This window comes from Melanotaenia boesemani, chromosome 10 (genome assembly GCF_017639745.1).
Source record: "Melanotaenia boesemani isolate fMelBoe1 chromosome 10, fMelBoe1.pri, whole genome shotgun sequence".
NCBI classification, from domain to species: domain Eukaryota; kingdom Metazoa; phylum Chordata; class Actinopteri; order Atheriniformes; family Melanotaeniidae; genus Melanotaenia; species Melanotaenia boesemani.
In genome coordinates this window covers 33,672,739-33,693,586 of record NC_055691.1, presented here as the reverse complement: position 1 = coordinate 33,693,586, position 20,848 = coordinate 33,672,739, and the positions used below count along the sequence as shown (strand labels likewise).

The window sequence follows — 20,848 nt, the reverse complement described above, 5'->3', positions numbered from 1 at the left end:
GCAACACTGTTTTCAGACCTGTTTTTGATTTTTATAAATAGTTTTAGCTACTGTTTTAAGCCTCTTGAACCTTTTGAGCCAGATTGAACTTCCAGTGTCATTAAAAAAAACACAACAGAATATTTCTCATATAAAGCCATAAAGATTTTTCAGCTGTAAATTAACGTTTGCAAATAATTGTATTTGTAAGTTAAGTTCAAGAAAAAACCAGAAAAACAGAAGCACTTTTGCAAACATGCAGATTTTTTTAAACCTGTCTTCACACCTCTATCTGATTGGATGATGCAAAATCAAATTGTCCAATCAGAGAGCAGACAGCTTCCTGTGCTTCTGCACTGCTGCAGACTCATCCAGGGATTCAACAAGAATGAGGCTGTTGGCATGAACCTTGCACAGGATTTCACATTTAATGGACATTAATGTGATCTCTGCAGTTCACACACCTTGTGATTTCCTCTTCAGGTAAATATAGAACCAGATCCGGATGTCCTATAAGTATATGAGGTGACCTTCTTTCTGGTTCGTGATGGCGTTTTGATGTGAATTACTTGAAGAAGGTGATATGGCAAAAATAGTTGGGAGGTAAAAAAAGAGCTCCAGACTCCGACTTGATAAATAATAAAAAAGGTTTATTACAAAAAGTGACATCTTAAAGAGATCTGCAGCAATCTGTGAGGTCTCTCGGTCAACTGTAGAGGATCCCGCTGACCATGCACACCAGTGGCCCTTAAGTTCACAAACAAAGAACATTCCTTACTTTACTTCTGATGCAACCCCTGAAACTATCATGCAGGAAACATCTGGGGCCGTTTCCTGTGACGTTAAATGATTTACAAAGTTCATGTAATACTTAAAGAAACAGATCACTGCAACGAAGTACATCTAAATGTGATTATACTGCCTACATAATCTACATAAGATTTATATCTGCAGAATGAGACAGCTCCAGTTAAAAGTCAAGTGTAGTTTTTTTTGTTTTGTTTTTTTTTCAGATGGGTCAAACGGTACATTTTTCTTTTGATTATTAATTTGGTACATTTGCATATTTTAACAGTTGCAATCTTAAGTTTTGAGTTGGTATTAATACTTAATTTTTATGTGCTGGTCATTTAAACCCTTTGTAATCTCCCTCTTGTGGCAACTGCTGCCTACTGGCACACAACAGCTGAGTCTCTGACAGATCTGTGACCAGATGCACACAGATTTAACGACGTTTTCATCTTATAATAAACTTGTTATATCTTAAAAACCAAAGCAGCACAAACTAAAGTTTTTCGGGACAAACCAACACTAACGCAGCTCACACAAACGAGACCATTCTTGTTCAAGCTGGACAATGTTTTTTTTTTTTATAAAGTTACAAAACCTGATTTACAAACAGAAACTGAAATTATTTGCAAACATTAATTTGCAGCTCCATGACTTCATGTTGAGCCCATCATTTTCTACTGCAACCAAGCAACTGAAACACTCGTGTGTGCCAGAGTGCCGGAAAAGCTGAGACAAACACCAAAATTCTGGTCTTCAAGACTAACTTACATCCAGTATCTGTCAAGTTAGGTCTGGTGAAAAGTCTTGCTCTGTGTGACCCTTCCCCCATGTTATAAATATTTTAGGAACTTGGCTTCAGACATCTTTGTGTTTACTTGCATAGATGACATTTTAATTTATTTCTAAGTGCACATATGAATTATTGCCATGATCAGCAACACTTTCTTTCTTTGTCCTTATATTTATTTTTTTTACCATGATAAGCAATGTGATGTTCCTCCTCTGGCCTTTTCTTTTTTCTACACACTGCCTGAGTCACCAATGCACCATAATATGAGGAAGGCAAGAGAGAGGAGAGCAGTCCCCAGGAGGTCTCCAAGGGCTGTGAGGTAAGGTATTGAGTAACTGTCAGGGTCTTTGCCCCTCCTCCACAGACAGTGGACCAAACAGTCAGCTATACACAGCAGGAGGAAGACCTGAGAAACAAAGACAAGAGAATTACTATGTTCCAATTTTTTATGAAAATGCTGCTTTTGTTCATTTCTAAATGTTCAATACAAAATACAGTGAATAAGTTGTTTTGTTTTGGGTTTTTTTTTTTTTTTATTAACAAAAACTACATTAGATTATGTTAACAATTAACAAAACTATAAATTAACCCATAAGAGCCCGACATGACATATTTGTCACATACAGTTTCTAAGACATTTAGCTTCAATTTTTGGTATAAACTTTGCTCAAAATCCTGTTGAACACAATCTGGTACTCGTCTTCTGTCCCCTAATAGATACCCAGAAGCAGAAAACCATATTATTATATATGGGTCGGGCCTTAATGGGCTAAAGAAAACAGCTTTTTCGCTAATCATTCAACTTGAAGATTTAACATGGTTGTAAAGAAGTGAAAATGTACACCTGTTGTGTATATTTTTTAGGATTATATAGGCAATACTTGATTTTAAAATAAAACCAAAATGGACTGGTGACCTGTCCAGGGTGTATCCTGCCTCTCGCCTAGTATCTGCTAGGGTAGCCTCCGACCCCATGCAACCCGGACTTGGAATAAGCGAGTATTGACTATTGATGGATGGATTTTTACAGATCCAGTCACGTATTAACATTGGAGCCCTTCTTTGATATCATCGTAACAACTCTGACGATACATGAAACTATCCATGGAAATCCATGGAAAGTTTCCATGTGTATCTTATTTGAAGATACCAGAATCGCCTACCAAAGTTGCCATGAGGGGGTTTACAGCCATCCACTGGCATAGAGCTTCCTTTTTATCTTCCATCCACCCCACCAACATGGTTGTGAAGTGTGGTGACGATACCACCTTGGTGGGTCTCATATCCAACAACGATGAGACTGACTATGCAGAAGAGTCTCACAAAATGGTGTTCCAAGAACAACCTGGTTTTTGGTTCTGGTTCAGACTACAGGCGGTCCAGGGAGACTGAGCACACTTCTCTCTGCATACATGGAAAGGCAGTGGATAGCATTAAGTTCCTAGGCATCCACATTTATTCTGACCTCTCCTGGACTGTGAACACTTCACACCTGGTGAAGAAGGCCCAACAACGGCTCTTCTTTCTCAGGAAGGTGAAGCGGATGGGACTCTCTTCTCAGCTGTTCGAGAACTTTTACAGAGCCACCATTGAGAGCATCCTGTAGATGGTGCTGTGCTAGGTGGTCACCTATTGCAGCAGCTCCCGTGTTGAATGTCCGTTTCTCTCTTTTTTTCCATGTTTTTCTATGTTGTTTTATTTGCTTTTTAGTTTTTCTACATCAGCCAAAGGCAAGGGCAAGGCAGTTTATTTGTATAGCACATTTCATGTACAGGACAATTCAAAGTGCTTTACATAAAACAAAGACATTACAGATATTTAGAATAGTAAAAGGCATCAACACATAATCAACACATAATCACAATAAAATAATAAATTACATTAAAATGATTAAAAGCAAGATAAGTTAAAAAAAAGTTACCGTGCAGATTTCATGCATAGGCACATGAGAAAAGAAAAGTTTTTAACCTGGATTTAAAAATGTCTACATTTAGGGAAAGTTTAATCTCCACGGGCAGTTTGTTCCATTTGTTTGCAGCATAACAGCTAAATGCTGCTTCTCCATGTTTAGTCTGGACTCTGGCCTGGACTAGTTGACCAGAGTCTTTGGATCTAAGAGCTCTGCTAGGTTTATATTCTCTGAACATATCACAGATGTATTCTGGGCCTAAACCATTCTGGGATTTGTAAATGATCAGAAGGGTTTTAAAATCTATTCTGTGACTGACTGGAAGCCAGTGTAAAGATTTTAAAACTGGTGTGATGTGTTCAGATCTCTTAGTCCTAGTTAAAACTCTAGCAGCAGCGTTCTGGATGAGCTGCAGATGTTTAATGCTCTTTTTAGGAAGTCCTGTTAAAAGACCATTACAGTAATCCAGCCTACTGGAGATGAATGCATGGATGAGTTTCTCTTGGTCTTTCTGGGAGACTAAACTTTTAATTCTGTTGATGTTTCTGAGCTGGTAAAAAGCTGTCTTAGTGACAGCTTTGATATGGCTGCTGAAAGTCAGATCTGAGTCTATCAACACTCCCAGGTTACGAACTTGGTTGGTAATTTTAAGAGCCCGAGTCTCCAGGTGTTTGCCAATGCTGACCCTCTTCTCTTTGCTACCAAACAGAATAATCTCAGTTTTGTCTTCATTTAATTGTAGGAAATTCTCCCTCATCCAGGTGTTTATTTGCTCCAGACACTGACACATTAAGTCTATTGGACTGCAGTCATCTGGTGACAGAGACACATAAAGTTGTGTATCATCTGCATAACTTTGATAACTAATGCTATAGTTTTGTAATATTTTACCCAAAGGGAGCATATACAAGTTGAACAGAAGAGGTCCAAGGACTGACCCCTGGGGGACTCCACAAGTCATGGCCACTCGCTCGGATTCATAGCTGCCGATCGTAACAAAATAACTCCGGCCTTCTAAATAGGACCTGAACCAGTTAAGGACCGCTCCAGAAAGTCCAACCCAGTTTTCCAGCCTGTGCAACAGGATTCTGTGATCTACAGTATCAAATGCAGCACTGAGATCCAACAGAACCAGGACTGATACTTGACCAGAATCGGTATTCAACCTAATGTCATTTAACACTTTGACCAGAGCTGTTTCAGTGCTGTGATGAGGTCGGAAGCCGGACTGAAATTTATCAAGATTTCCACTTTCATTTAAAAAGTCATGAAGCTGGTGAAATACAACTTTTTCAATAATCTTGGAAATAAAAGAGAGGTTAGAGACAGGTCTATAGTTGTTCATTATAGAGGCGTCTAGAGTCCTTTTCTTTAGGAGTGGCTTAATAGCAGCTATCTTTAGTGACTTGGGAAAAATGCCTGATGCCAGCGAGCTGTTAACTATCAGTAGGAGATCACTTTCTACTGAGGTAAAAACTGTTTTTAAAAAGTCGGATGGTATCATGTCCAGAGTGCATGTTGTTGATTTCAAATGCCAAACTGTTTCTTGTAGGACTTTTAAATTCACCATTTTAAATTGTGACATGACATCAGAATTATTTCCGGGTTTTAGACACAGACTAATTTTCTTGTTTGACTGTGTGGAATTAATATTTTGCCTAATTGTTTTAATTTTTTGGCTAAAAAAGTTTGCAAATTGGTTGCATTTCTCAGTGGAAAGGAGCTCTGGGCTTATCTGTTTAGGAGGATTTGTAAGTTTTTCAATCATAGCAAACAGAGTGCGAGAATTGTTGACATTCCTGTTAATCATTTCAGATAAATGCAGCTCTCTGGCCTTGCACAACTCATTGTTATAGTTACGCAGGCTTTGTTTGTACAGCTCATAGTAAATTTGAAGTTTATTTTTCCGCCATTTCCGCTCAGTTTTTCTGCATTCTCTTTTTAGGCTGGTAACCACAGTGGTGTTTCTCCATGGTGTTTTCTGTTTGCTCAAGTTGCTCTTGATTCTTATCGGTGCAACAGCATCCATTACATTCAAGATTTTCAGATTGAAATTATCCAGGAGTCCATCAACTGACTCTGCACTGGTTGTTGGTAACATAGCTATGGCCTCCACAAACTTAGCACTTGTTCTTTCATTAATGTTCCTCTTCCTAACCAAGGAGCAGGTTGGTTGGACATTCTGAGTGATCAGTAAATCAAACAAAATACAAAAATGGTCAGACAAGGCCAAGTCAGTGACCGCAACAGAAGAAATATCAACACCCTTTGAAATAACCAGGTCCAGAATGTGACCTCGAATGTGGGTCGGTTGTTTAACATGTTGCCACAAACCAAACATGTCCAATATGGAACAAAATTCCTTGACATTACCATCCGTCATGTTATCTATGTGAATGTTAAAATCCCCAGTTAAGATGAAATGGTTAAAATCAGTAGAGATAACTGACAATAATTCAGAAAATTCATCAATAAAATTTACACAGTGTCCTGGACGTCTGTAGATGATTAGAAATAGGATTTTAGGAATGCCTCTTAAAATAAAACTAAGATATTCAAAAGAAGTAAAATCACCAAATGACATTTCTTTACACTGGAATGAATCTTTAAATAAGGCAGCTTCTCCTCCCCCTTTCCTCCCGTTTCGACATTTATTCATGAAACTAAAATGAGGGGGTGCTGTTTCATTAAGAACTGTAGCACTTGTGTCTTCTGTTAACCATGTTTCTGTCAGAAAAAGAAAATCTAAACTGTGAGAAATGATGAAGTCATTAACTAACAGTGACTTGTTGGACAGAGATCTAACATTTAGTACAGCTAGCTTTATGAAGTTTACACTGGTCTCTGTTGTATTCTGAGTTATACAAGGTACAGTTAACAGATTAGATCGATTCACCCCACAAGCTGACCGTGTTCGATTCCTTATTTTACTAACTAACACAGGAATCCTACTGGGTCCAGGCTTGATCTCAGAACAGCTGTCAGTAGTAGCAAAACTACAGCAAGGACCCTGAACGCATCATGGCATGTTATCTTTGTTGTGAATTCTGCTGCTCTGGGAACCTCCTCCCATGCCCTGCTCGGTCAGGACAGATGATCTAAGAGGAGGATGAGGAGGGGGAGGGGGGGAGCCCTGTATTTCTTGGTAGATGGTGGTCGCTGGGGTTCAGACCTAGATAGAGACATCCTTTTAAGACCTTGGGTGATGTGGAGAAGAGGGTCTGGTGAGGGGGGAGAGCTGGGAGTTGATCGCCTCTCTGCTGTGTCCTTCGCTCTTATCTGTACACTCATGTTTGGGTTTGCCGTCCCAACAGCATGACGCAAGTGTGCACCAAGTAATCTGCATCCAGTTAGATTTGGATGCACACCATCAGGTCTGAATCGCTCCTTACAGTTCCAAAAGATATTGAAGTTATCAATGAACTTTATCCCATGGGTGATACATGCGTTTGATAACCATGTGTTCAGGCCAAGAAGTCTACTGAAAAGTTCAATTCCTTTACCCGCTGTAGGAATGGGTCCTGAAATGTAAACATGGTGTGCTCCCAACTGACACAGTCTCTCCAACAGCAGAGAAAAGTCTTTTTTCAGGATCTCAGAGCCAATTTTCCTCCTCAGAATATCAAAAGACCCTGTGTGGACAATAATCTTCATACTATCTGGATGTGAAGACAGAATGGTCGGCAACATCTCTGTCAGTTCCCTGACTGATGTATCAAAAAGTGTTAAATTTTCCGTCTTTGCCATCCTGACATGCTGTTATAGAGTCCCCGATCAGAATTGTGTCTATTTGTTTTTGTGTGGAGGTGCCGATAGCTTCTCTAGTCCTCCTGTTTGTGGGATTTTGGCCTCTCCTCCTGGTCTGGTTAGCCCTGGGATGAGTTTTAGGGCTATTTCTTGAATTTTGATAAATCCTTGCATTACATTCATCATCATTCATTTTAATATGACTCAACACATCATATTTATTATGTGTTGACACACTTTAAAAGCAGATGGCTACTATTTAAACTTTGCTAGTGGCCTCTGTGCTACTTTTGTCGTTCCTGGTGACTGTTATGTAGGAAGCATTGTTTACACCTGTGCAAGCCTGTGCTGCTGTCCAGAGCAAGGGTAGTCATCGCGAAAGAGCTGTGGAGGAGACGTCAGGGGTGCAACAAGATGACAAGATGACAGACTGCATCACAGTATACATCACATTTTGTGAAGAAACCACCATTTCCACCTGGTCTCTACCCTGTTTCCCCAATAATAAGCCTTAGATCACCAGGAACCTGAAGGTAATTCTAAACCAGAAAAGGGGAGTTAAGGACGACTAGCAAAGGAAGCTGGAAGCCAAACTCCAGCAGAATAATGTGAGGGACGTGTGGACAGAGATGAAGGAGATCACAGGTTTTAAGGAGACAAGCCATCAGGCAGCAAGGAGACAGCTGATGAGCTGAATGTTTTTTTCAAAAGGTTGCCTGTTATCTCTACTTCACAACCTGACCCCCACACACCCTCAGACAACTCCCATACCTTACCCCACTTGACAGTGACGACAGGCCAGGTTAAGAGACAGATGGAGAAATTACTCCAGGCTGTAGGTCTAGTTGGGATCTGTCCCAGGATCCTGAAGTCCTGCACCACCCAGCTGTCTCCTATCTTGCAGCACTTGTTCAATCTGAGCCGGAGTCAGGAGAGAGTTCCAGTTCTCTGGAAGACGTCCAGACGTCTGCTTGGTTCCTGTTCCCAAGAAGTCCAGACCATCAAACCTCAATGACTACCGTCCAGTGGCTCTAACATCACATGGTATGAATGTGCTAGAAAGGCTGGTCTTGGCCAACCTAAGACGGCAGGTGAAGCATCTGTTGGACTCTCTGCAATTTGCCCACCGGCCCCATTTAAGTGTTGATGACGTACCTGCTGCAGAGAGCAAATTTGAATCTGGATGGTGGTGGCAGAACTGTGAGAGTCACTTTTTTTGACTTCTCTAGTGCTTTTAACATTATCCAGCCACTGCTGCTGGGTGAGAAGCTGCAGGCGATTGAGTGTCGACGACTCTTGTTTGGCATGGTGGTCCTCAGGGGACTGTGCTGTCTCCTTCCCTCTTCTCTCTATACACCAGTGATTTTCAGAACAACTCCTGACGCCTTCAGAAAATCTCTGATCTCCCAGCTATTGTTGGGTGGAAAGGAGAGGGAGGGGAGGAGGACAGAGCACTGGTGGACGGGTTTGTAGAGTGGACTGGCAGGAATCACCTGCATCTGAATTTCACCAAGACCAAAGAGATGATGAGAGACTTCCAGAGGAAGAGGACTCATCTACCGCCACTGAAGCTCATAGGGCAGGAGATGGAGATTGTTGAGCCCTATAAATACCTTGAAGTGACCATGGACCACAGACTGGACTGGAAATCCAACACAGATGGTGTGTACAGGACGGGGTGAGCAGGCTCTCCTTCTTGAGACGGCTCAGATCCTTCAATGTCTGCAGCAAAATGTTGGAGATCTTTTATCAGTCTGTCGTCTCCAGTGTGCTTTTCTTTGCTGCTGTGTGCTGGGAAGCAGCATCGGAGCAGCAACACCAACAGACTGAACAGACTTAGAAAGAATGCTGGAACTGTGGTGGAGAGGAGGTGACTAAACAAACTGGTTTCCATCATGGAGAACCCCGACCATCCTCCCCACCACACGCTGGTCAGACAGCCAAGCTCCTTCTCTCAGAGACTGAGACGCTCCGCTGACGTACAGACAGATAAAGGAAAGCTTTCCTACCACATTCATCACTCTGTTCACTAAGTCACCTCTGGCAGATGGGGAGGAGCCTGCAGACAACAGGCTTTACCTGCTGCTTCTATCCACCTGCCATTTTATTGTACTTTTTAAATTGTATATTGGTTTGCACATTGTTTTTCTTACATTTGATTTTGCACATCTTTATTTAAATTTGTATACTTCCACCCCACCCACCTGGGCAATGCACAGTTTTACAGTTTTACATAAAAGCCACCACAACGCTCAGGCAGTAAAACAAAAGTTTTGTTGGATTCTGGCTTCTTGTTTACACGGTAACAGAGTTTTGGTGGTTAAAACTGCAAAGATTTGAGAACGGTCTGCAGAGTGACATTTTTCAACAACGTAAGTCCGGTCCTGTCTGTGTAAATTGGAAGTGATTGGCAACGATGACGTCTTTTACATCATCTTGCACTTGTGCACTCAGACCCTGTTTAACCCGCGAAAAGCACAACAACGATGGTGGACCTCCATGTCATGTTTGTGCCGTTACATCTTTTTATTTTATTAGGTCTGTTGAAACAGAGCCTGTCTCTGTTAGAGTATTTATTTATAATTTACAGGGTGCACTTTATCCACCCTGTAAATTTTACTGTCTGCCGTGAGTTCTTTCTCATTTTCTGTAAATATAAATGTGTTCTTGTATCTTTTATATATTTATATCTTTATTTTTTACTTATTTACATGTGCCTGCTACATTTCTATTTTCTTATTTATGTGTCCTTAAGCCAAGAGACTCCTGAAAATTTCATTGTGCTTGCATAATGACAATAAAGATCTTGAATCTTTTAATAAAATAAAATAAAATAAAGAGCTTGAATCTTATATCTTTTAAAGGTCCTCCACAGGAACTCAGTACACTTGGATTCAGGGGATGATGAATGCCACACCATGGGTTTTCCTGCGCTTTTACCCACAGCAGCAAAGATTCAGTGGTATTTTTGCAGCTTGGGATGGAGAATTGTCTTGCATGAAAACTGTTTTACTGTAGTTTTGTTATGGTTGTCTTATTGTTGCCTGTTATTTTGTATGTACATTGTCATGCCAATCACTGCTACCGCTGACGCAGTCCAGGCATAAAAGGCACGACATCCCATCACTCAGATCACTGAAATACAGGTTTCTGTACAACCTCAAGCCTCTGGAGTATCCTGCATTGAGGTGTTCTTGGGATTCCAGACACACCAGCAGCTTCAAATACCTGCTTCCTGCTCATCCGTGGCTTTTTAACAGCTGCTCTCTTAATATGATAATATGATGCATTTTCCCAACGGATATTTTCCTTGAATAACTAAAATCCTACATGCAGAATAATTTGAAACACAGTGTACAGACCAGACCACCGTTTGAGTATGCAGAGGGAAATGTAAGGTATGGCTGACTCACCTGAATCAGGGAAGCAGACAAAAAGAATACAATGAAGAGAGGGCTGGGCAAAGTGAGGCCTCCTTTCATCAGATGAATAGTGTGTAAGAAGATCAGCTGGCCAGGAAGGACCAGAAGGAGCAGAACCTGAGCAGATCGATGGTTTGCTCCTGCCATGATAAAACTGAACATTAGTTTGTGTATGTGCATGAAGTCAGAGGGAGGAGATGCATCAGATGATCTGTTTTCTACCTGATCCGAAGAATGTACGACAGGGATTGAAACAGTGTTTATGGTCCTCAGGAACCTCTCCAGGTGAATAATTCAAATGTAAATTAGTTGAAATGCGACTAGACTGTATGGAGACGAGGTTTCCTCCAACACCTGGAAAAAGAAAATAAATGGGCATGATCAGATGAAGCTATATATATATATATATATATATATATATATATATATATATATATGTGTGTGTGTGTGTGTTTGTGTGTGTGTGTATTATTGTAAATGACAAATTCATTCTCTCTGCCCCTTCACTCCAGCAAACTAACTTTGATTATGACATTAATTAATTGGAAATTTCAAAATGGAACATCATAAACTGTTCGTTCCAGGATTTTCAAGGGCCCCACCCTGCAGTGGGCCTGGGGTAAATAGTACCGTTTACCCCCCCAGTCTGACACTACTGAGTGCCAATGCCGCACAAGAGTGATCAAGATTTTAAAATGTGTTCTGTAATTTACAGGTAACCAGAGAAGGGAGGCTAAACAGATATAATACTGGTCTGTTTGTGTGTCCCAGTCGTAGTGAAATCTCTCCAGGCAAGAGAGACGCCTGGAATTCATGACTAGACTAAATAAACTTTCACCCCTACAGATGGCCGAGGTGTTTATCAGGACAAAGGAGAAACTAACGAGTCCTCTCTGGTGCTGAAACAAAACTTTAAGTGAAACGCTGGAACAGCTCACCTATCCCTCCCACCCCCACCACCTTTGATCTCTAGGGATCAATTACAGACTCAAGAACTCTTTATCACTTTGAATACGAAGTGATTAATAAGCAGAAGTCATCTCCCCAAAGTGTCTTCTCACCCATGTGAAATAACCTGTAAATCCTAAAGAAGTGGCATCACCTTTCTAACCCCTGCTGTTAGGTCAGACAAAGAACAGACGTGGTGGACCCCACATTCCAGAAATCTTGGTGTCTATTTAACAGTATTTCATTATAACTTGTTAAATGTGTTTATTTCACCCCATGAGTTCTTTTCATTTGTTTGGAAAATCAAGGGCTCCAGATGGAGACCATGCACAAGATTTATGATGGTCTGTTGAAAAGTTGAGGAAAGGGCTCATTTTCTGTGGGGCCACAGTGCCCCCTAGTGGTCAAAATCATTAGGGATAAACCTAACTTGAAACAGTACTTAAAGTTCTGTAAAAATAAATATTTTCCATGTATTATAAGATAATCTAACATTTGATCAAGTACTTGGATTTGTGCCTTCTGTTTTCCTGGTATATGCGGATAACCAATCAGAGGATTATTAAAGGACAAATGAATTCATTAATCATGCGTTCTTTCAGAGAAAGAGACAAATGCTCACAAAGTGGTTTATAATCTGTATTTACAGCAAAAATTATAGTACAAAAACATACAAACCTGAAATATATTCACACATCAATTTAATTATGAAAATATGTACAAATACTTTAAAAACCAAATGCACTAGTATAATATGCACATTAAATTAATTTCCTTTTCTAGTTCTATCCCAGCTAAGATCACAATGTATTTCAACACTGGCGAGACAAAGTTAAAGGAGCTTTCTCTTTATAACTGCTGCTTATTTAGTCCTTTGGTTTGTTTAACCTGTCTCACCCCGTTTCATGCTTTATTCACCACATATCCCACCTATTGTTTTGAGTAATGCCATGATATCATCACAAAGCTTTGGACCCATTATACATGAGTTCCTCAGAAAATAAACACCTACTGAGTCATTAGAGCAGTTCTGGATACTCAGTGTGTTGAGTTCTTCTGAGCAGTTGTGGTATATGCTGAGCTCAGACTTGTGTTCATATAAAAGGATGACAGGACTGACAGATAGTCACACTCAACATGAACACACTGCTTTAACAGAGCACCTATACATGCCCAATTTCATTTTTCTTTTAAAAATTAAGATTGTAAAACAATGTGTGAGCATTTGTCTCTTTTTCTATTAGTGTTGTGAACATTTGTCTTATGAGCATTTATCTGTACACCGTTCTTTTACCATTTCTGTCCAACAGCTAAATACTGTAATGGCCGGCTGCCGCAGGAAAGCCTCACAGAGACAACGTAACTCTGTTTTTATTTAAACACAATAACAGAGTGCTGTCTCAGCCACAACTCACGCTGCTAATCGTTTTAGTATTTTCCTTTCTCCCACATGCCAACGCGCACACCACCACACACCCTTTACCCAGTCTGACATCCACAGAACAGCCAAACTTCAATGACTCCATAAACATGAACAAATATGCAAATAGTATAATAACTCAATGAATGAATGAATGAACAGGTCATTATGAAGACAGCAACTTACCATTTATGACTGGAGCATAAACTATGATTCCTGACAAGTTTGGATCCGACACAGTCTTGTCCAAAATAAGTCCTCCAATGCTAAAAAAATAAATAATAATAATTTTCTTCTGGCACTAACACATCAGTAAATGTGTTCCCATCTTTACCCACATATTCACCAAAACTATTTAACACAACTTTGGACATAATAATAATAATAATAATAATAATAATAATAATAATAATAATAATAATAATAATAATAATTATTATTATTATAATAATAATAATGTTTTATTTAAATCAATATTAGTAGTTTTTGAATAATGTATTTGTTATTATGGTGTAAATTACATAAAGCACAGTATTTATATTTCAAAGTTCATGCCACTACAGGAGAAAAAGCATCTGGTTTCCTGAATATAAGTGAAAGCTGCAGAACACTGACGAGCAGAGGTGAGTACCTGCTGATGACCATTGCAGTTATGATTGGTTCCCAGCCTGTTCGAAGCAGGATGTGACTGGCTGGATGTTTGGAGGACACAGTCACCCAGACAGGTATCAGGCATAAATAAAATAGACTGATCAGGTACAACACGTAGGGATAAAGATCTGTCAAAAGAAACTACAATTATCATCTTTCATTTCATTCAAATTCAGGACATTTTATAAACTGTGACAGTGTGTGGATGAAGGATTATTGGTGACATTTGCTGGACAAAAGTGAGAAATACATGGCTTCCAGGGTAGCATCCACTGCCCTGGTCTGAACTATCCAAACTGGCCAAGCAGAGCATGTTACTGTCCTCATTTCTCTCACCTATGATGGAGTAGAACCACTGACTGCAGCAGGCCAACAAGGCAAGAGTGATGAGATCTCCAAAGCTGGCTGCCATCGGAGTGGCCACGTTGTCGGGGTTAATCCCCATCCTCTTGGAGGCCATTATCACTCCCACCATAACAAAACCTGGAGAGGTTTTAAAACAAGCTGAAATTCTTCACATGGGTCCCTTTGGGTGTTCATACTTTACCTCACTTTACTTTAAAGTGTTTTTTTTATGTAAACTCAACATAGACCAATGGATGGGACATTAAATATGTTGATATATTAAAATGTGGACCATTGTCCACAGTTTCACTCATTTGGATAGCTGAAATGAAGCTATGGTAGGTGGAGGAGAGGTGGGGTCTAAGTCCTCTTTCTCTGTTTTCCTACTTTGACATACTCCCCACTCAAACAACTTGACTTCACTGACCAATATTTTAAAATTATGACCATTAAAAATGTGTCACTTATCATGAAGATGATGGAAAAGAGCGGAGTCCCGGCCTAATGAGCCCCTATCCCTTTAAGGTACAGTGTGTAAAAAAAGTCAAAGGTTAATCACACAAAAATGTAATATATTATAATAAAATTGTGTTTCTATTGGTATCAAATCACTTTACTAAAATAACTTGTGTTTTCTACTACTACTACTACAATCTACTAGCTCCGACTTTGTTTGAGAGATGCTAGAGCACCGTTTGGGAAAAGTAACGCCTTAAAAGGACTATAGAATAGCCAGTACACATGTACATCATGTTGAAGTAGTTACCTGTAGTGCAGTGATTGCTGCACCCGAGACCACTGGATCCACTCTGATGAAAACATGTTTATGTCACTGACGGTCACCACTCATTCGCCACTGTGCTATACCCATCTTCACCACTAGATGTCAGTAATTCTTACACACTGTACGTTTAAGGAGATTGATGACACCTGTTTACAGATAGTCGTAAGCAAATTAAAAGTCTTAACAAGACCTCTGGTGAGTCAAGATTATCAGTGAATTATAAAACATTAGTTGTTTTACAGACTCTGAAATCTGCATCTATCCCCATCAGACCTGAAGAAGCAAGAAACTAAATCCAGTCTAGTTGACTCAGTTTAACCCATGCTGGATACCATGACCTGGATGAATGAGAACCTTCACAGACATATATTGTGTGTGAGATCATGACATGTTGGTTGTGTAGTGGGACTGTGGCAAGGCTTGAAACAGACCTTACAAGTTAAGCTGTGTTGGCTTGGAGTTTGGCCCAAATAAAAAAAGCAACTAATGCATGAATATATCTGCATAGAATCTTCAGTTTGACAAACTCAAGTGTACACTTTGACTGACCCTCGATGGATGCTAAGTAGTGCTTACTCCAAACAGCTTTGCAGCTATTTTTAGTTTATTGTTTTTTTGTTTTTGTTTTTTTGTTTGTTTGTTTCATTTTTTTTGTTTTGTTTTGTTTTGTTTTGTTTTGTTTTTTTGTTTTTTTTTGTCTGTTTGTTTTTTACAGTGTACCTAAAGTTAGAAATTACACATTTTAATGGAAAAAGATCTTTGGGAGAAAAATGTACTCATGACAGGGCAAAACAAAGACATAGTAATAAAGAAACTCAGGCTTAGCTAATAAAACATAGAAAAGTAATGTAGCATTCTGTAGTGCATGTTTTTAAACCTTTTTTTGTAGAAAAAGACTGAAGCTGGGGATGATGGCGCTCTTACCTTGTAGCAGTGAAGCCAAGAAGGCAGTGGAAACACTGGTTGAACAGAGAAGAACCATGTGATTAAGGGGCATCCGACCTTCTGTCATCCAGCTCAACAGAGATGCTATGAGAGAAGCTAACAGACCTAGCACCGTGGCTTGCAGCTGCAACGTTAGAGCATAGGAAAAAAAATCTAAACTCTTTCTTGTTAGCATCATTATTAAAGAATCTTAGTTAGTATACCTGCTTAAGTGCGAGATTTCCAACAATCAGCATCCACTTTTCTCTGGCAGATTCCATTTTCCCTGCATTCACCTGAAAACATAAGATACAAAAAAACTGAAAAAGTTTAACCAGATTTCCACAAGAACCATTTAGCTGATGAGAATACTTGAACTTTTCAAAGTAGCTGCTCAGCAGCTCTTGAGATGACATGTCACTACAAAACCTTCAACCACAATCTCTTCAGCTGAAACAGTCCATCTTAACCCTTTAATGACATATGGACCACATTTAATTCGTACAGTTTCTGAGACCTTTTACTTCACTTTATTATAGAAAAAAAACTTTGCTCAAAACCCTGTTTTACACAATCTGATACTGGTCTTCTGCCCCCTGGTGGATGCTTTTTGCACTACATTAATTTTGACATATCACACAGTAATAAACAGTAAAAATGCAAATTTTTCTTTTTTTTTAACATTTTGTTAAATAACCAAATGAAGACTTCAGATTTTAAATGTTCTCTTTTTTTCCCTTGGGTCAGGCTTTAAAGGATTAGATATGAAATAGTAGAAAAAATGTAATGCTGCAAGTTTAAAAATGCAGACTTTTAAATAAAAAGTATAGAAATGCAGCAGAGAACAGGTGGTGAGAACAGGTACCTGGATTTATGTAAACAGTTTCAGCTGATCTGAGGCTTTCTGGGAGTTTGTTCCAGACATGTGGAGCATAGAAGCTGAATGCAGCTTCTCCATGTCTGGTTCTGACTCTGGGAACTGATAAGAAACTGGATCCAGATGACCTGAGACATTAAACAAGTATGCAGGCCGCTTATCTGCTTGTAAACAAGCTCTCTATGAGCAAACACACAAAGCTAGTCATATACTAGCTTTTTTTCTTTCTTTTTTAATTTCTGTATTATCTATTTTGATGTGTATAAAGGCTTGTTTTATTTTTAATATGCATGAATTGATTTTTTTATCTTGTAAAGAACTTTATGTTGTCTTCAGCATGAAAATCACTTTGTAAATAAAGTTTGATTTGATTTGATATTGACACTTGACTAAAAATGAAACTGAAGAACTAAAAGTAGCTGTTAAATCATCATTTAGTTAATTATCAGTGTTTATTTTTAATCACAGCACCGAGATAAAACAGGTGAAGCGCACTGTTCTGCTTTCTCTTACTTCTTCATTTAGCACTGGAAAATATTCAGTTGTGATCCTCACAGGCCCGTGTGGAGTTTCACACCCATGATTCAGGAAGACAAAATCAAACTTCTGAGAATGTGGTTGTTGTGAACCAGTACCAGTCAATCCCAACACCATTATTCTGCTTTTGTTTTCTTCCCTCAGTCTATTTATAGTTCACTGTATGCTTACAGCTCAGTGTCTGAACAAATTCCACATGTACTTCATGTTATTCCAGTAAAATACTATAAATAATTACTTAGAATAGAATTCTGACATGTGGTTTCAGGATATTGAAGGTCCATGAGATTTTCAATGGGAGCAAATGTTTAATGATGTATTAAACACTTGTGTTGAATGTTTCTCAAAGCAACCAAAAAAACTAATGTGTGCATTTAAGAAAATCTATATTTTTATCTTGGGGGAATTGACCCAAAGAAAAGGAAGGATTCAGGAAAGGACCTTGCACCTCGCTTGACTCCCTCCTCCTCTTTTATTATTAGAATTCGTTTTCGCCATCTCATTGTTGTGTAAAACGTCATGAGTGTATTTTTTGTTGCCTGCATTTGCTTCAAACACTCACAGCAGTGGAGAGTCTTGAGGCCAGAGTCATCTCCAGGTTTCCCTTCATTCCTAACACGGCAGGGACCAGAATGAGGATCTCGGCCATTTCCTGGAAGACGTCCCAGTTCTGCCACAGAATCACACAGGGAGCAGGAGACAGTTGTATTATAGATGCCAACGCTACAAAGACACAATAAAACCTTTTTACTTTCTGTCAGGACGATGTTCTGTGTATAAATCTGATTTCACCTCTGTACTTTCAAAATGAAAACTAATGTTTGTCTTTTAAATTTTTTACACAAATCAATACAATCAATTTTCCTCACTCAGTTTCTTCAGTGTCCCACATTAGATCCTCGATTTTACCTCAAGTCATCTGTTCTTTTGTCTCCTGATTCCTCTCTATTCAAGCTTGTCTGACTACCTTTTTCTATAACCTCCTTGGTTTGTTTCTATACTTGTGTTTATACTTACATGGACTCTAATAGTCTGTTCATTACCTGAACTACATCAAGCAGAATCCCAGCAGAAACTGTCCCAAGCCCAGCCAGCAGAAATGGAACCAGAATCTGCAGCACCATGGAGCGCAACGATTCTGCAGGTGCCCCTGGGTCTTCTGGATCCTTTTCTCTTGTAGATTCACTAAATCTGGACCCACTGTAAAGCTCATTGTGGAGCAAAGAGTCTGTCTCTGTGTATTCCCGAGGCTCGTAGTGGAGGCTGGTGTCTACTGGTGATACACTTCCATTGGAGCTCAAATGTTTTAGACTTCCAGAGAGTTGGGAAAAGGGCAGACTTGAACTGTTTTGTTGGTTGATGTGTCTTCCCAAACAGCCGTTTTGGGACGGTTTTATATCTGGTGACTTTAGGACAACCATGGTGCGGAGTCGAGCCCAGCACGAAGTACAGCTCTGTTGTCTTCTGGGTTCTTAGTTAGTGGTTACAACAGCTGGCCTGAAGAAGAAGAGCAACACTGACAAGAATCTGCTCTGAAGAAAACTGATTGACACGCTACGAGTTTAAAGAACTTTCTTCTCCCATATAAAACCAAAATGTTCCTTCCTAGCTGTGCTTTAACAGTAATTAGATAATCTTGCATCAAACAAGCCCAAAAGTTATCTTATATTTATAAAAAGATCTGACTTGAAATGCAGTCCAAGCCCCAAAATTGTATAATCACTGATCAATTTAATTGTTTCTTGAAATGGGAAAATTCTTAAGGGAAAAAAAGCAAGAAGTTGAGATGTCCCGAAGAGACAGAGATTAGTCCACCTGGGTCAGCTTACCATATTTATTAGCCTGTGTGCTGTAATTATGACTTTAGAAAGACACCTTACATGTTCACTGCTAACTTCTTAGCCTTTATAAAGATCTGTAATGTTTCATTTTACATTTTAGTTATTATTATTTTTATTATTATTATTCCCCACATTTGGACTTGAAGCTGCCAAATGTATATCTGAATGTAGCTGTAACAGCTAACCAAGTTGAGTGGGGGATAACCTGATAAATAAATAAATAAATAAATAAGCTGATGGCGCCACAGTTTAGAGAAGCTAATAAAAATGTAATAATAATAATAGTCATTTTTAAGATGTTATCTTATGTTGATTCAATTAAAATTTTTACAATTTATGCATTTTGCAAACGACTGATTTGTGCTTCTGTCTAATTTGACACGTGTTTAAGGAAACAGAGTTGCAGAAAGCAAGACTTTTCTGACGTTTCGGAGTCACCTGATGACACGGACTGGCTGCATTATCATTCCTCATGCCTCTTTCCCATCAGCAGCACTGAGGCTGCGTTGTCTGTCATAAACAGTTCGATTCATTAGAAATTCCTGAGCGATAACCAGGCACTGAACAACCAAGATTATCAAGTTAGATGAGAGGAATCATACAAAATGTGCAGCTTCTTCATATTCTGCAAACAAGTCGTTTACAAAGTACACAAATCAGTCAAAGACGCTCCCAGCTGAAAGACTGACAACGAAAGCGTGCAGTACTCTAACTTCCACTATATGTTTAATATTGTGTCCTGCATACATAATACAAATGTGTAATCTTGACTAGGTGAATAACTTCTTATCTCTAAACTCTCAACATATTCAGAGACGTAGTAAACACCGCTGCAAGAGGATTATTTAAGTCTAAACAGTTCATTTTATGAGTTTCTGATGGAAATCAGAGCACATCAAATAATATAATTACATTTACTCCAAGATCACCACATTAGAGGATTGAGAACATAAAAATAACTGCATAGAAAGTTTCAGATCATGCCTGAATTTATGCTATCTGTTAACGTGATCACTCTAATTTTAAAAGGTCTCTTACCTTTTGGAGACGGAAAGGCGTCTTTTCGGTCACACCGCGGCTGAGCGTGACTGTCGTCTCAATAGTGAGGAGTCTCCGCTGCGATATTACCTCACTTACACACACACACACACACACACACACACAGACACACACACACACACACTGAGACAGACACACACACAGAAGCTACATATCTCTCACTCTTTAACCCCTGCATGAGACAAACAGCAGTATACACACACATTTAACAGCTGTTTGTTAAGAGTGCCAACTTGTGACCATATACAGCTTTGTTAAAGTGGTTGATTAAGCAGAAGCAAGAATCAGTGCTTTATATCCAGTGGTATAAAGTAACTTTATTATTATTGTACTCAAGCTCTTGAGTACAATTCAGAGGTTTTATGAGCATTTTAACTTCATGTTTCCATTTGCTCAAGAATGATCATTTATAAAAAAAAAAAAAATTCACCATAAATTTAACTTCTGTGCTTGGTAGGTAAATGTACAATATTAGTAAATAATATTTCGTTTTTCTCTGTACTATTCATACTCCATCTGCACACTTACTGACAGGCTGCAGTCTGGCTGACCTCAACACTATCTTGATTAGTTCTTTAAACAAATCAAGCTGATGCCAACCAAAGGACCAAGTAGAATAATTCTTCTTAAGCAAACTAAACCTTAGCGGAACTAACAAAACAAAGAAAACCTTTGGTTTGAATTATTTTAAAAAGAGTTGTTTGGACACAGAAACGGTTGTCAGCTTCATCTTCGTAAAAGGAGATGCATTTAACCTTAATACACCTATGGTGATGGGTAAAAAAAACTGCCAAAGCAAGTGGTATCACAGGAAAGCAGATTA

General features: G+C 39.1%; 1 protein-coding gene across 1 annotated transcript; it reads right to left on the bottom strand.

Annotated features, from left to right (window-relative positions):
* Nucleotides 1-1,602: 1,602 nt before the first annotated feature.
* slc41a2a (solute carrier family 41 member 2a) lies at nt 1,603-20,092 on the bottom strand. The gene is made up of 11 exons (XM_041997481.1): nt 20,005-20,092; nt 18,169-18,622; nt 17,688-17,795; nt 15,936-16,007; nt 15,712-15,856; nt 13,995-14,141; nt 13,639-13,786; nt 13,194-13,273; nt 10,862-10,993; nt 10,631-10,779; nt 1,603-1,967 (listed from the first exon to the last, which is right to left on the bottom strand). The coding sequence occupies exons 2-11, from the start codon at nt 18,544-18,546 to the stop codon at nt 1,791-1,793; spliced, it is 1,536 nt and encodes a 511-aa protein (XP_041853415.1). The 5' UTR covers nt 18,547-18,622; nt 20,005-20,092; the 3' UTR covers nt 1,603-1,790.
* Nucleotides 20,093-20,848: the final 756 nt, after the last annotated feature.

What these genes read in the sequence shown, in the direction of transcription:
- slc41a2a (XM_041997481.1), bottom strand. Translation starts at nt 18,546, where the DNA reads ATGGTTGTCCTAAAGTCACCAGATATAAAACCGTCCCAAAACGGCTGT. An exon ending in GAAATCTCGCACTTAAGCAG is followed by an intron (nt 15,857 to 15,935) that starts GTATACTAACTA and finishes CTAACGTTGCAG; the next exon opens with CTGCAAGCCACGGTGCTAGG. An exon ending in ACTGCAATGGTCATCAGCAG is followed by an intron (nt 13,274 to 13,638) that starts GTACTCACCTCT and finishes TTATTTTTTTAG; the next exon opens with CATTGGAGGACTTATTTTGG.